General features: G+C 42.1%; 1 protein-coding gene across 1 annotated transcript in view; it reads right to left on the bottom strand.

Moving 5' to 3' along the window:
* Positions 1-17,589, bottom strand: part of FAT1 (FAT atypical cadherin 1) — a gene marked incomplete in the record, with an annotated part of 1,563,619 nt that overhangs the window by 367,026 nt on the left and 1,179,004 nt on the right. Inside the window, 1 exon segment of the mRNA XM_044062507.1 lies at positions 5,768-5,978. Coding sequence (XP_043918442.1) covers positions 5,768-5,978 — 211 coding nt within the window.

Raw genomic sequence — 17,589 nt, 5'->3', positions numbered from 1 at the left:
CTGTAATTGGGATGAATGGGGATGTGCAGGTAAGCGTCCTTTATGTCTATGGAAGCCATGCAAGCTTGAGGAATACAGGGGAAAACAATTTGCAAGGTTAGTGTTCTGAATGTGGGTACTATGAGGAAGGTGTGGAGGTAGCAGTGGTCGGGGATGGTCTCCATGGGCCTTCTTTTCCTTGGTACCAAAAACATCCTTGAATATGATTTTTGATTGGGTGGTACTGGTTGGATAATGCCTTGATCCAGCAGATCTTGTAGCATCTTTGGGAACTGTGGCAGTTGGTCTCCGGTAGGTTGAGGGATAGCCCTGAAAGGTGGGAGAGAATTCTATACCATGAAGCAGCCCTTTTTTATGATGAAGAGCACCCAGGCATCCTGTGCTATGGTCTTCCCATGCTGGAAAGGAAAGGAAAGGCATAGGAAAACGGTGGGATGTTTGGGGTCCAAATAGTCAGATGGACCCTGGCCTGTCTGGAAAGGACTGTTTTTGAAGTGAGGTTTGTAGTGGAGTCCTAAGGTGGTGAGGTCTCTTGCTAGACTTTTTTGGCTTAGATGGAGGAGGCCATGACTGCCTTCTAACGAACAATGGCTTAAGAAGGATTGTTCCTTTGGAATTTTGGTACAGGAGAGAACAGGATGTGTTTTAGTTTCTACATCTCTTTTCCCTTCTCCTGTAAGGTTTTGAACAATTCTGCAGCAGCAGGGCCAAACACGGCTGAGCTGTCTAGGGGGCATCCATGAGTTTGTATTTAATGTCCTCTGGTAGAGGTTGTAGTCTCAGCCAAGCAACTTTTCTCAGGACCAAGCCTCTAGCAGCTGTCCAAACTGAAGCCTCCCCAGCAACGTAGCTACATTTTATGGAGTGGGCCACTTGAGAGAAAGCTCCAGTCAGGGATGATGCCAAGGATTTATTCCCAGAGTATGGAACATCAGAAATAATCTTTGAACGTTACATTGGAACAGGAGTTCCAAGGTGTATTTAGTCATGTGTGTTTGACAGTTTATAGTCCTAATGGCGAGGATGGCAGAAGTGTATACTTTCATGCCCAAACTCTCCATATGTCTGCTGTCTTTGTTAGAGGTGAGCAGGGTGGTGGAGGGAAGAAACCTAGCGGCCTTATCAGAAGCCACAGTGATGACAGAAGGGCCAGCTTTTGAACAAGAACTTACAGTCCTCAGGCACCTTGTAGAATATGTCTGGTTTCTTAGGTGCGGGGGGGGGGGCTGGGAGTCAGGGGTTTTACTGTAGGATGCAAAAACATCTAAGAAGGCAGGTAGGACTGGAGACTGAGGACTAGGAGTTTCTTCCTAGTTCGTAGTACCTTTTTTGGACTTACAGCTGTCCCATTTGAAATGCTACCCCACTTTACCCCAAGGTCTCACTAAAGGTAATTTCCTCCATTGGAGAGTTAGTGCCATTGGAGTCCTCCTCCAGGAAGCATAATATGAATCCAGTGGGGAGGGTATCTGAGATGAATATGCTGAAGACTCATCCTCTGAAGACGCTCCCTCCTCGTAAGAAGCCTCTTCCTGACCCTTTTCTGTGGAGAGGTAACCCAGGGTAGAGCCTGGACTGAAACCCCAGGAGGAGGCCTAAGAGATATGAGGGCATTAAAAATACCTCATGTAAAATTTTTCCAATCCTGAAGTGGATCAGAGGGTGGTGATAAATGCTTTGTTTTTCTGTTTTTTTTTCTTTTTAGCATGTAGTTCCACTATGTAGGGTGGATCGGACACAGGCCTGGTTTCTACGATGTCGGAATCCACGCCCTCCCTAACTAAAATTTCAGCGATTCCTCTAGGGCCTTCTGATCACGAGTCTAGATGTCCGTACTGGATGTCTGCATCATCTCCAAGGACGTGCTACCATCCTGGTCCAAGGAGGCCTCCTTTACGGGCTCAGCCTGTGGATCGGATGTAGGGGCTGAGCATTTCTTCGGGCTAGCAACTGCCTCAGTAGAAACTTCTACCACCAGAGGTGCATCAGAAGTTTCAGACCTAGGCTTCTTGGCCTTCTGCTTAACAAGCGACTCTGCCTCAGGCCCTGCAGTACCCTCCTTAGCACTCTTCGCAAGGAGTTTCAAGCGCTGACTCTCTAAATAAATGGAAAGGGAAGCTAGCCTACTTCTCAAAGTTTTGGGCACAAAGGCCTGGCAGATTGAACAAGATCTGTGGTTGTTGGTAGGCCCAAGACAGAAAAGGCACTGCTAGTGTTGTCTATGTGGAATCCGATGTCCACAAGAACATTTGCCTTTACTGGATGACATTAAACCTAGCCACAATAAAAAAAGGTAAAGAAAGAATTTCCCAAATGGGCTCTTATCTGAAATGTTGAGATGATAACCACTTCAGAGAGCAGACCACATGTATGAGAAGTGTCCAAATTGGTGGCAAAGAAATTCTGAGAAGGGTGCATGCATTCGTCAGTTTTATGGACAACATCCAACAGCATCCTACATGCAACATACCATGCACCCCTAGTAGTAAAAGTCTTTTGTATACTGGACGTCTGGTTGTCGTGGCAGCCAACTTCCTAATGTTAAGAATACTGGAACAGAGGGACGTCATGATATGCACTATCACACAGAAAAACGCTTGTGTTGAAAGCCTACAGCTAGAGGACAAACCTGCATTTATTTGTTAATAAGGTAGGTGGGGCTTGCCACAGGACCCTTTCCAGCTAAGCTTAAAAGCATATTACATAGCTTATGAATTTAAGACATGATAATATACTGCAAATGAAAACGACAGCTAATTTTATAATTTGTTTCACAGAAAAAGAGGAAAAAAAAGATAAATAATACCTTACAGGGTCATTCATCAGGACAGAGTTTATTTTTTAATTTTATTTGTAGCTGTTCGCCAGGGTAGAGTGCTGATCTCCATGGACCTTTTTTAGACTCAGCCTGGGAATGCTAGGGTTGCCACCTTTTCAAATGGCCAATGTGGGACATTTTCGGGACACACATCAGATTTTACAGGCCGACACATACCCACGGTCAGTACAAAGAATAGAACTTAACTTTTTTGCCTAAATAAAAGCTTATTCTTGTAGCATTTTAGTTGCTTATTCTGTTTCTTGTAACATTTAGGTATTTTAGATACAGAATAACTGTTTTATGCAACTATTACATAAAATATGGGACATAATTATGTCCTACAATCTCAGGACATTTGCCATTTTTAATATTTTTTGTCAGGACACAACTGCCCAAAGAGGGACCGTCCCTCGCAAAGTGGGACAGGTGGTAACCCTAGGGAATGCTGTCTGGTTAAGACAACAGAGGTTAAGGGAATTAAACCTTGCACCAGTAAGTTCCTTAACCATCTAAGCCAACTGCCAGACAAGCAAGACAGTTTGTTAGCAATGTAGCAGTACACATTTGTTACATTTCATACCTGAAAGTTTAGCCTACTGTCTTTGCAGCAATTACATTTACACTCACTGTGAAGAAAGTCTAAGCTTAACTAGGAATGTTTACATTTCTTTTTTTTTTAAGTTGTCTCACTTCAGCTGACAGTGTTCATCCAAGCTGATCTTAACTAGCAAACTGCCTTTTTTTTTTTTTTTTTTTTTTTTTTTTACTGACAACAGCTTTAAATGGTGGTTATACTAGGGTAAAGGCATCCTCATTTGTTCTGAGATCATAACAAAGGGTTCTTACTGCCCGTTTTGAGGCTAGTGGAGGACACTATTAGGCTGTTGAGAAAATTGGTTAGTAGTCGAGTTGTTCTTCCTGTGATTTACAGCCAGCTGGACTCCAGTAACAAGTGACTGTGGCGGTTTCTGGTTCAGCCAAGTGCACAAATACAATATTTGTAGCTTTGCAATTTGTAGGACATTACTGTGTGCAGATTTCAATGCAATGATGGGGGCACCCATACTCAACTTTGGGAAAGAACATGTTGACCAGTTCTGTCCATTTCTTTCTCCTAAAAACAGCCATTGTTCTCCTAAATCCCTTTGTTCTTCAGGGGCAGACCACATTAGTTATTCAGTAATAATCTTTGTCTGCTGCACTGCTTTATCCACTACCTTCGTCTACAAGTGGTTTGAAAGAGGGGTAGGGGCTTTTAGAAAGCCCCCCAAGTATGTTTAGTCACATACCTAAATAATTATATAGCTCTGAATCTTTACCTAGAATTTTTTTACGGAAATACCTAGCTTTTGTGGAGTAGCAGAGAGCGTAACAGCAGATTTTTGATGGTTGATAGTTAATCTATTTTATGTAATCCAGTGATACAGAACATTACAGTGGTATGATAGTTTTGTTTGAACAGCAGTGGTATACAGCTGTCATGGTAAAAAAGAAGAACACTGTCGATGTACAAAACCCAAATTATGCTGGTTAACAGTTAGGTCAATGAAAAGGAAAACAAAATGGGCCCAAATAGAAGAACCCTAGGGGATGGCAAACATCCACTGCTACACATAAAACAGCAACAATTTAACTTTTAAACACTGCTGAATAGCAGGTTTAACAGAAGTTATTAATTTCAAAGATCTAAGTTTACCACATCTACCCACTCACTAGGTAAGCTTTCACTTGACAGCAAATAAAGTGAAAACTAGGTAAAGGTTGCCCCCATAACCAAGGAGATCTATTCTGTTCAGTGCAGTGAGACATACTGTCAAAATAAATAAATACAGAGAAGGCAAGTAAACTTGTTTTGCCTGCATAACCAATATAACAAAGCATATTAAAAACAGTTTGGCTTAAAGGGCGTGTAAATGTTTGAATGTGTGCATGCATGAATGTCTGAATTTGTCTCAAAGCAGTGTCAGACGAAGTATAAAAACGACTTTTCTTCATTTACTTGTGTACATACTTCAGATCTGGAGAAGACATGCTGCATACTACCAGGCAAAGGAACATGCAGAACATACGCAACTACTACAAATGGTAAACACGTACGAACAGCTCCAGGCACTCCACTCCAAGGGTAATACCAATCCTTCCAGAGTGGGGCACTGTGAAATACTCTACTGTTCAGACACAAGGAGAGATTTTACTTCTGGAGTTTGCCCTCAGAATGCCTCTGGGCAGTACATATGCCAATACTGCCAACCTTGTTTGGTATTAATATTTGCTTCAACCACCTAGTGTTTTTCATCAAGATGACTTGAGCCAAACTACTGATCATCCAGGTTTTATTCAAATGCATCCAATTTCAGTGGTTGCTATTAAGCTAGAACAGTACAATTCTCTTTAAGGATCGGGCTTTCAAACTGAAATGCAAATGCACAAATTATTTTTTTCTCCAGTACCTGCTTTACATATCTATTAATTGTTGCAATGTAGCTGGAAGCTAGCCTGGTACTCAGTGGATGCAGGGCAGACAAACTCATCCTGGACAGGATGCTAGCCTTTCACAGAACATGTGCATAAATTCTCTCACAGAAACTGCATCATTACCTACAAGTGATTTTGGATGAGTGTCAATTTATCTATGGCATGCCACTTCAATGCGATATGAAAATGACAGCACTGACTAAAAATATCAAGTCGACACAGAAAGGCAATGTGGAAGGAACCCTGTCTAAGAATCAAAATGGAGAACCAAGATTTGCAAAGCAGCTACAATAACCACTGCACCATTTTGAAATACAAATTGGTTTAAATGTCTGTTGCCACTACCATCATTGGGAGCTTTTCAACAATCGCAGGTCTTAAAACAAAGCCTGTGCTGCTGTCCTGTTATTGACATTAAATATTTACTTTTTGAAAATGTGTTTGCTACTATGTGCATAAGTTTGTACATACCCGATTCAATCGAATAAATAATTTCTGCATTTTGCCCTTTATCCTTGTCCATTGCTGTGACCTGGACTACAGCAGATCCTAGTGCAGCTGATTCAAACACTCTTCCTACATAAGAAGGGTTAGTAAACCAAGGAGCATGGTCATTAGTGTCTTCAACATTGACGATTACTCTGACAAAGTTCCGCTTCACAGGAACATCTTGATCACGAACCTAAAACAGAAAAATAGACATTAGCTGCAACCTAGCAACTTGCAAGTGAACAGGAAAGCGAAAGGGGACATCTGACATGGTAATGATCCTTTCAAATGATTTTAATTGTGTTCAACAGTCACTCACAAAATGTGTGATATAAAAATGACAAAAACAGTACATACTCTTTCAGTCTCATTAGATACTACCTCTCAACTTTACAGATGTTCACAGACGGTCCAGATTTTTGCCTCACTGTTCCTCATAAAATGTGTTTTTCTGGAAAATCACGAAGGATTGAAGCTATTAAATATTAAACAAATTAGGACAGTTGAGTTTCAGACTTCACAGACTTCAGAAAATACATAATGCAAAGCCTGGTATTCTAGCAATGTTTTAAGTTTTTAGGAGCAATACTTAAAATGTGTCCCTATTTTGAGCCTTTGTACCCCCATTATTTTTGGCTTTGTCCAGATTTCTTGCCCTGAGAGGTTGAGAAGTATGCATACTACTTGAATCTGTCTTGAAGGGGATCCTTTCAATGTACTGCTCTTCCAACCAGAAACAGTAATAGCCCCTTCCAAATGAATGCCTGCAGGAATAAAACAAAAAACAAAATAAAAACCACTGCATCTTAAGGTAGCATAGCTATGAGTATACGTGTGAGTAATGAATAATCCTCAAGCAAGTAAATTTACTAGTTTAAAGAGACGTATATAAAGCATCTTTAAATACTGTTTTGTACTTCTGGTGTGTTTGAAACACAAATACAGCAATAACCTTGTATGAAATACAAACAACCTTGACATAAGGGAAACAACAGAGACCTTTCAGTTTAACAAGGCATGTTCATAGTGAAATAAGTCGACACATCACTTGACTCGCTAATGGAAATACCAGACTTTATACTAAGAGTCTTCACACTTCTTTCTAAAAGTAAACTGTACTTAAATTCTGAAACTTACTGCTACACCTTTAAAGAACTTTGCCCTAGTATTCACCTAAATGGGCCACTGAGAGGCAAAAGGAATATCATGATACTCCTCCTCAAACTTTTCTGAAGAGATGAAGAAATGGCAAAGTACAGGAACATTAAGATTCAGAGAAAGGAGAAGACTACCACCTCAACATCCCTTCACAACTTGCTGCATTCAACAGGAGCAGAAGAGAACTATGATGTGGCGACTGTGGTCCCACTTCACAAGGGCGGTGCCTCCACCGACCCTGGAAATTACCGTCCCATTAGCTTGACAAGCCTTATCTGCAAAGCCATGGAGAGGATCATAATGGAACTCATAAATAAAGACATAGGGAACTTGCAGACTTTGGATCCAACCCAGTTTGGCTTTGTCAAAGGCAGATCATGCCTTTTAAACTTGGTTGACTTTTTCGAGACAGTCACCAAGGCCATTGATGAGGGAAAGGCAGTCCATACAGCCTACCTTGACCTGGCAAAGGCCTTCACACAATACCCACTCAGGTATCATCAAAAACTCATCAGCTTGAATGTAAACCCATACATCACAAGATGGGTTGCAAACTGGCTAAGTGACAGAACCCACAGGGTCAGAGTTGCTGGAGCCATGTCAGACTCAAAGCCTGTCACAAGTGGCGTCCCACAGGGCTCAGTCCTGGGTCCACTCTTGTTCGGCATCTACTTTTCTGAAGTACAAGCAAACACAGGAGGGTTATGGCTGACAAAGTTTGCAGATGACTGCAAACTGGGCGCCATAGTCGAAAACACATCTGACACAGATATCCTTCAGAAGGGCCTCACAGAAACGGATAACTGGTGCCAGAGCCATGGCCTAAAGTTAAATGCCAAGAAATGCATAGTCATACCCTTCGGGAAAAACAAGGTTACCCCTAGCTACCATATAGGTGGCAATCCACTGAGCACAGAAGAAGTCATCAGGGATCTGGGGACCCAGGTTGACAGTAGCCTTCGTTTGACACTCATGTTGCTAAAGTAGTTAGGAAAACCTTCTACATTGCCCACCTGATCATGAAGGGATTCACATCTAGATCAAGGGAGGTCATCGCCCCTGTACTCATCACTCATTAGACCTATGATTGAGTACAATGCCCCATTCGAATGTATCTGACCAGACACCTGCAGCAGCTGGAAAGGCCCCAAAAGTTCCTCACCAAAAGGATAAAGGGTCTCAAAAATATGTCTTATGCTGCCCGACTGAAAGAACTCCAGCTCTATTCAGTCTCATACCGCTTGCTCAGAGGTGACCTGTGCCTGACATATAAGGCCATGTCAAACCCTGATTTGATGAATATGCTTCACCTCAAAAATCTAGATCCCTCAGAACCACAAGGGCGGAGACTTAAACCTTGACACGGTTATTAATAGAACATGCTGGAGGGACAGATTCATCACCCAGAGACTCCCTATGCTGTGGAACAAAATCCCGGTACATGTGAGGCAGAGCACCTCGCTGGCCTTGTTCAAGAGGAATCTTGACCAATGGATGGGGGATCGCAGATATACCCCAGGGATTACTTCAGTGTCACTGCTTGACAGAGGCACAGCAAAATAATAGGCATAGTTTTATTCAAACTAAAGGGGTGGCGAAAGCCAAATAACTATGGGCTAGGCTTATAAATGCCCTTGGGCAGATAGCCTAGTATGAACCTATGAACCTATGATCCTCCACCCCCCCGGGGGGGGGGGGAGAAATGGCTCTTCGGACTGCAGTCTTCCTGGTAACAAAAGAGTCTCTAAAGTGTTCTACCTCTAGAGATGCTAGCATGTGAAGCCAAAGCTTCATGGGAGGAGTGATGGAGGGGCCAAAGTGACTGACGGCATATTTTCTTCTACAGGAATGTTAACTACAGAGATCATGATGTCCAATCACAGACATGTCAGAGTGGGGACATCCTTATGTCACCTTGTCTGAGAAGATACCACACAAGTGTCTGGGTGTACAGGTGGAAAAAGGTAATGCGCACAATGTAGATTTCACAACCAAATAAAAGAAGAGCCCTGTCTTCAGTTTTAGTTTAAATGGCCAAAAGTAGACTATTGTGGGGGGTGGGGGGGTGGGGGGGACCAACTAACCACAGCTAAAAAAAAGCAACCAAGACTAGCTACTCTCCAAAAGTGCAGATGTCTCTCACCAGTGACTGGAAGGGTTGTGGAAGAAAAACAGGAAATGCTACACTAGTCCACTAACAGAAAATGTTAAGACAACAGCATAGAGGTAACGCATCACCTCTTACTGGAATGATGTGGATTATGCAATTACTTGAGCTTCCGGGCTAACAGAAGCCCTTTGTTGGGAGTTATGTTACTGATGTTAGACACGGTGCTTAAAAATTCCCTTATGCCTTAAAAATGAAAGTACATCTTTTTCATTGGCTAACAAAGACACCTTTAAAATGCCTGTTTGGAAAGTGAGCACCTTGTATTTTCTTATAACAACTACACCTCGAAGACGCAATGTGTAAGAGCCTAAAACTTTAGAAGCCCTTAAGTTTTTAGGGCAGGCATAACCTGGTCTTCTACATTATACTTTTTTTTATCAAAGTTTCAGGCTCACACACAGCCTCTCTCTACAATGCAGTTGTCATACTAAGCATCTGAATACTAAGCATCAGAATTTCTCACTTTCTTTCTCTACTGGCATTTTTCAAATGTGCTTTTTAGGCAACACAAAAGAAAGGATGAGCTGCTGAATGTGAAGGTGACCACATTTAGAGTTCATTTGCCTTTTATAATGGTTCTTCAGGTCAGGGAAAGCTTGCAGAACTACTCCCAAAAAACAACCCAAGACCACAGTCAAGACTGTTGCATGATGACCACAGGAGCCAATATTGCTGATCTCAATGGCAACAGTGTCACCACAAATGTGCAATGCATAAGGGCCTTTTTCAGATGCCAAAAGGCCTCTTCCTTTAAGGCTGTCCATGTCTGAAACAAAGGCATGGAGACAAGAGAAAGGGTTTGTAAGGCCCGGTACACACTAGAGGCCCGGTTTCATCCTCAGAAAGTAAACCACTTCTCAAAAAACATACACGCAAGATCGTGTTCCAGAGCTTGTTCTTCAGCATGGATAACTTCAGCCACTCCATCCTGCGTGAGTCCATCCCTAAACTTATAGCCCAAACTAAGTGTCAACATAGGTTAAATTACAAAGGAAGATGTGATATTCCACTGTGGAAGTCACGTCTCAAACGCCTCCCTTGAATCCAGATTCAGGAAGGACATTAAACTAATCCAATTCTTTACTCAGGAGTGACTGGAACTGGGAATGGAAGAAAACAGGTGACCATATGTTGCAATGAGGAAGAAGAGTTAAGTGCTCCTGCTATACCTGCTCATGAACCTAGACTTCCTGTCTTGCATGAAGGTGGTAAAATTCTGTGCTGTCTGGGGCATGTACCAGGCCAAGGATATTACAGCACTGTCGCAATTAATATGCTCTTCCTAATCAGGTAGCAACTTGTAAAGGGAATCCTTCTTTTAGGCTGGCAGGGTACAGGTGTAGCGTTTTTAGTCTATGCTGATAACATGCCAACAGTCCTGTTTATGCCCAACAACTCCCAGAATTCTTCCCCAGAAGCTCCATAAGGTGCTGCTTTAGGTATGAAATACTAGGGGACCTTAAAGCTAAGTTCCTCACAGGCTAGAAAACATCTCAGAATAAGGGGTATCTGGGTGGGAATGGGAAGCAATGTGGGACTGATTCCATACTCTTGCCCATCTCAGACAGCAGCCTTGAAATTCACTGACCCATCACAGGACCCAGAGGGCAAAGAAGTATCGTAACTCCCAATGCCAATAAGCATGAACTTGCATGAGAGGAGGCAGTGAAGAACTTGCTCTGGGGAACTGGAAATGAGTGCAAAAACCCACATTTGACAATAGTAGTGTGAAGAAGGGATAGGTTTGCATGACATAGAAACCAAACTCCCTAATGATATAGTGTATTTCAGTATCTGCAGCGTAAACCTTTTTCACTGAGAGCCCAAGATGTGAATCATAGTGCAGAATGACAACGTGGACCCTCCTCAAACAGAATCTGCTGGCCTCAGCAGGCCTGTTAGCTGGTCCCTGGAGGACAATGCCTGGTTCTCAGTACCACCATTATGTCAGATGACTCCAAAGGCCTATCTTCAGGAACGGATTAGTCCTCCACTTTTCACTTGTTAATTACTGGAAAACAGGGAGAAGCAAGAACCTCAGCCTAGACTTCCCAGAATGGGAGCTGAAGGCACATCTCCCTCAGTCAAAGCTTAAAAGTGGGTAGGCGACAGAGCCCTTGGTAGTTGACAATAAGTTCATAACATGCAGGGTTTAGGATGCCAGATGCAAACTGCCCTTATCCGTAGGAAGAAGCAGCTTAAATCCACTCAGTGCTGTCTCCGTGGCAATGCTCTTACTTTTGCCTGGGGATACACAAGGAAGACTCACCATCTGATTTCCATGTGAACAGCATTCTGCCACCACCTTTACAACTGGGACAAATGTTCCTTCCTCCAATATCAAATGGATAGAATGAACATCCAAAACCTATTACAACTGTGAATGTACTCTTTCAAGACAGTGCAAGCAAAGGGGGTTCAGATTCTGGCTAGGAACCTGATGTAACACACTTATTATAATGTTCAGGCATGCATCAGAGGACTTTGCAAACCACAAACAAAATAATAAAGAAAAGTTAGACTCTGAACAAACAGGGTTAAGTGGCCATTGCATTAAACCATGGCCTGCAGTGGCATCCAGAACTACTAGATCTAAAGATTTAAACTTTGCTTGCGACTTAAATAAGACACATGTAGGAGGGACAGTTAAGCATCTCAGGGAATCCCCATTCTGTATAACAGCCTTCCCATCCATATGAAGCATAGCCCTTCCCTAACTACATTCAACAGCAACCTGGACCAGTGGAGGGGAAATCGAAAATTCATCCCTTGTATGACATATGTCTCTGATGGACAGAGTTAGCTGTTAAATCATGCCCTGACTAACATACACCCCTTAAAATAAACTCTTAAGGCACAATAACTTGTAGGATACATTTGGGTAACATTGCTAGGGTTTTAAAGGCACATGTGACCATTAGCTTAATATACACCTATGAGTGATGGCTACATTTAAATATAAAATTTTACAGAACAAATAGTGCCGAATGTTGACTGATGGTGAAAAATAAACAAAATCGACACAATGAGGTCTCTGACATTAACTAAGGACCCTGACATTACACATGCTGTTTGAAGTCTCTTGGCTAGGCCCAGGGCTCCTCTACAACCATGGCTGACTATCCTGTTGGGGCTGGCAGAGGGAGGCCTAGGAAAATAAGCATAATGTCCAAGTATCCCTGATGTAGAACTGGGTGACTCAAAGAGCTGCTGAGATAATGATGGATGGACCCAGACCAGAGTCAATAAGCTGGGGGATGGGCACTGTAAACCTACAGGATGATCTTGGGTATATGGCAACAGAATAAAGCAAACTTAAAACCTTCTTATGTGGGGATGATCTCCATCCCTTTGAAAACTAAGTGGCCACTCGTGATGCATATGTAACTCGAAGTCTAGGTCTAAAGAAATCTTTGGGACCAAGCCCTCAGGCAAGAAACTCCAGCCCTTTCCAAGGCTCACAAAAGGAGCTTTCCTGATTGTCCTGCAAGCAGCCTTCTTCCATCAATCATTGCAGGACTCTGACAAGTTCCAAAAGCCACAAAGAACTTTGGAGAAAAGGATGTGCAAAACCATTAACTTTTGGCAGAGACAGCGAGGAGGAGGACGTGACACACAGTAAAAGCAAGAACTCCACCATCATCAGTCCAGTGCTGGTAGCACTATTCCAGTTTTGGGTTCCAGATGCTGAATCATCAAACAGAACTTTATGAAAATGTGATGCTTCTCACACAGTCGGAATCTGCCTCGTGCTAAATTTCAGTGGAAGCTATCTACTCCACAGGCTAAATAAATCTCTGATGATCTGAGTCTAGCTGAGACATCAGAACTCTAAAATCCAGAATACCTGCCAGCCTTTTTCAGTGGAAAGTAATGTCCTGCCTTACAGCATAACAAACTATGTATGTAAACTCCAAATACTTGTAAAAGCTCCATCCAAGATTTTTGCAAATTCCAGTGAAACTGTGCTACAGAAGAGGGGCTGCATGTTAAATGTTTCAACAGGCTGTAGGTTCTATCCCTACAAATATGGCATTTGGATTCCTTTCCAAACACTGACACTGTACTGTACTGTAGTGTAGTGCAAGACAAGTGCTGCAGCACATCTAAGATGTTGCTCTTTTGCCCCTTGACTGAGACATTGCACAACATGGCATTAGCTGAGATGCAAGTGAAAGACACCATGGCAATATATGTGTGTGTGTGTGTGTGTGGGTGTGGGAGTGTGTGGGTGTGGGAGTGTGTGGGTGTGGGAGTGTGTGGGTGTGGGAGTGTGTGGGTGTGGGAGTGTGTGGGTGTGGGAGTGTGTGGGTGTGGGAGTGTGTGGGTGTGGGAGTGTGTGTGTGAGGGTGTGGGTGTTTGTGGGTGTGGGTGCGCACGTGTACAATCATTTTATATGCATGGTTATAACATACATGGGTGCTCGTATACACATGCGCACACACAAAAAAGGGGATTTCTCTGGTCTCCTGGCCAATTTGCCCTAGACAGTATGAATACCTTGGGTTGTGACTGCAGTCGGAATGAGTCAGTGACAATGACATAAGTAATCAACCCATGGTGTAGTACTGCATGAATGCACTGTAAAGCAGGTGAAAAAACACAAGATTATGGTGGACAGAAAACAATATGAACCACAGGCATTTTCTAAAGAAACGGGACAGGACTGCAAATCGAAAGCTCATTTTCACCTCTCTAGACATTCAGATCACTTTTCCGCAGCAGAGGAGAATACTGACACAAAGACTGGGCATCAAATTTTATTTCAAGTTTTCATTTAAAAACTGGAGATGGAGAATCAGTAATCAGCTGACACTCACTATTATGTTTTGTTTACTTAGTGATCTAAGAATACGCCTAAACCCTGGCAGTTTCTAGCAATGAGGGGTTGCATGGGATCCAGAAGTCAGATGACCAAGATGCATGTGATATCATTCTGTAATCCATCACTAAAATAATGTTTAATACTAGATGAGACTGGAGTCTCACAGCACACTGTTTTTGTAACCTGACCAAGAATGATCTCTGAACTACTTCATCTTGCCTTGCTCTAGTAAGTAACCAGGGAATAATAATTCTTTAAATCAGTCAGGAAAGTACATTGAGATTAGTTAAGTATTGTACAGTCTTTAACTGTGTGAACCCACCTGTGCTATTTTTAATATTTCCTGTGACAAACTCTGGTGTTTATTCTAAATAGATACTTGGTATTTTCATGTTCTTTTACGATTTAATATTAAATATATTTAAACTTTTCTTTGTGGATGGTCCTTTAGAGAATATTTTAACTTTTGAGAATATTTGTATCTATTGGTGAAACTGTGGCCACTCCTGAAAGCCTGGCAGTTTGGTCAACATTATAATTTGTATTAAGATTACTTTCACAAGGTATAATTGGGTACCCTTACGAGTAGCTGGATTTGGTGTGTCTAGCGGCAGTGTAACTACCTTATAGCCTGGGCAGAAAAAGGCATAGCAAATCTCAATGTGTGTGTGTGTGTGTGTGTGTGTGTGTGTGTGTGTGTGTGTGTGTGTGTGTGTGTGTGTGTGTGTGTGTGTGTGTGTGTGTCACCTACTTGGAACAGGGACATGAAGGACTGGTTTCAGAGAGAGAGAGAGTGGTGAAGAAACTGGCTTGTAAACTGAGCTGAGGTCTGAACTGTATAGCTATGCCAGTGAGGAGCCTTATTGGGGACCTGGAGGGAAACCCAGACTCCAGACTGAGTGTGTTCCCTGTGTGCTCTTAAGGGAAAATTGTGCTTAATGCAGAGAACTGCATCTGAAAATACTGGGTGTATCCATCTTTATTCCAAGTGAATGTCACTCTCCAGTGGCAGTGGTGAGGATTCAGGCTGCTTTATTACTAGTCCAGAGTGGGGAAGTTACACAGACGTTTGGGATCGGAATGCAATCCAGATGAGTAGTACAACTAGCTGCTCTGGTGCTGGAGGCGCTAGGCAGGAAGGCATGGGAAAAAAGGGACTGAGGCCAACATGATTATCCCCAGGAGAGTGTTGGCAGAGTCAAGCCATAAATTCACCACCTTAAGGGACAGCCTGGACATTGTGTTAGTTGAGTAGAGCTTGATCTGCTCTAAACACTGGTCCAAGTTTAACATGACGGTAGGGAGGATGGGTCAATGTTGCAGCAGATACTGCACCCATCATGAGGGTCAAAATACCAAGAATTGCATCTCTCTTCTGCTTTCTTTAGAGACACAGAGACAGGACAAATAAGCAGGCCTATAGAAGGGAAGATGGGAATGAGAGAATAATGCTTGACAGGTGGGGAGGCACAGACTGTAGGTATGTGTGTATACATAAACACACACACAAGCACAAAATCTGTGGTCTACTTCCACAGATATTTCTTTAGAAAGAAGTCTGCAACAAGAATCCTAAAATCAAACAAATAACATCTACAAGTAACAGAACTGTTTGTTCAGGCACCACAATAGTCAGCACCAAGTATGGCATTCCAGACAACATGAACTCAATCCACTAGATGTTGAAGAAGTGAAGAAACAAGGCGCTCTCAGTCTTCTGGATTTACTGGGTATGTACAAGGAAGGGTAACATGTAGAGTCTCTCTTCCCTTTTCTGTATTTGTTTCCATTGCTGCATATTCTCATATATTGACTGCTGAAAGTAATCAGTACCATCAGGCATTTAAATATGTTCAAAAGTAAATAAACCACAAAGATATCAACACTATCAAATATGTAAAGTGTGAAGAAAAAAACTCTAAAAGAGATGTCAGAAAATGGATGCCCATTTAGTGGAACCATATGGTCTAGTTAGCTCCACATCACACATTTCTTGCCATAATTACCCTTGCAAATCAACGACAAAACAAAAATAAACTGATTAAATCAATTCCCCAGACACGGGATAATAGAAAAATCACCAAGCATGACTTTTATATGCTCATATAACATGCAAAAATTAAAAGGATTAACTTCAAAAAATGCAGCCTATGAACCTGTGCCATTGCTAGAAGAGGAAAAAATCTTAACTGCTGGCTGACCACATGAACAGAGCAAAATCTATTAGAAACACCAAGTCAGTCGGTGATGCAGAGAAATGAGCCCCCCAACAAGAATTTTGTGTCTCCTGTATGTTAAAAGGAAAGACATGCCTCTTGCATACAAGGTTATATTTGAAATTCTGCAATACGTGTATACTGTACCCCAGACACACTGAACACTCTTGGTAAATGAAGTATGGAAATGAAGGTATATGATTATAAGAGTTGCACCAAACACCAAATACCTGTGCACCAGAAACTGAAAATAAGCATTTACATTAAAATGGCAACACTGTTTTGGAAAATATCAAATCACCACTCTAAAGGAAGTCAAGACAGTGCCAAGTAAAGCCAAAATAACAGTTTCAGAACACATAGATAAATACCACTTTATGGCTTACTTAACAGCCTAATGTCTCAAGAATTTATCTTGACTAACCAAAATATATGCATAATTTTAATGCACAAAATTAAAGCAAAACTCAATTATAAATGTTAATAACAGTCTTAATGGCTTAATACGTCTTTGGTGCTGGAAGATCAGAAGAATATGGGTTCTATTCCTTCCCCAGGTGACTAGATTAATTTTTCAAATTGTTGACACCATAGTGCACGATTAGGGGGCTGCTACATGCCAGCTGTCCTTCTGATAAAACATTAAACTAAGGTCCCATCTGCTTGAGTTGGTGTTAAGTAGCTCCGGTAGATGAAAAAGATCCCATAGCATTTATCGAAAAGAGTAGGGAGGAAGTACCCAATTCCCTGGTCAAAATTCCCCCCAGTAGCATAAGCATCACCTCAGGTCTCTCCTTAAAATACATCACTTGACTAGAGGGACTAACCCTCATCAGCAAAAGATAACATCTATACACAAACCTCTATGCATCTGTGTACATATATCTATCTATATGTTATATACATAAGACTCAATTGTTCTGATGTTAGGGAAGGGTGTCGCCAGCCATAGGAGATTTGGAAGATGGGCTGGCCAAGGGTTCCACAGCAGGAAATCCTACAAGTCAGGACTGCAACGGTGAAGCATGAAAAACAGAGTGGTTTCTTTCTATTTCAAATTTAAGGTTCAAAGGAGGGGCGATGGTCTCTTTGGAGCCTCAAGCAAAGAACCTCTAATATACATAACTCTGGTTAGGAAACTGGTCTACAAACAGAATCCAGGACTAGGGTAAGTGGCTCTACAGCTTCTAAAAGACCAGACACTGATGGTGAACCCCAGGGTCAGTTCTTGGGCCACTTCTCTTATGCATTAACTTCTTACTAACCTGGCAAATCTAAATATTCAGAAATATTTCAAATTACACTATATTCTGGCATCCACATTCTTCAGCCTTATATGAAGGTTCATAAAATGCCTGAAAGATTTAGGTTACTTCCTCAGGTTCCCTAGGTACTCTTCGTGCCACAGTCCCCAAGTTCTGCTACTGCTCCTACT

Source organism: Protopterus annectens, chromosome 2.part1 (assembly GCF_019279795.1).
Source record: "Protopterus annectens isolate FY-2018-M chromosome 2.part1, PAN1.0, whole genome shotgun sequence".
In the NCBI taxonomy this organism is placed as follows: domain Eukaryota; kingdom Metazoa; phylum Chordata; order Ceratodontiformes; family Protopteridae; genus Protopterus; species Protopterus annectens.
This window is presented reverse-complemented; position numbering and strand designations above follow the sequence as displayed.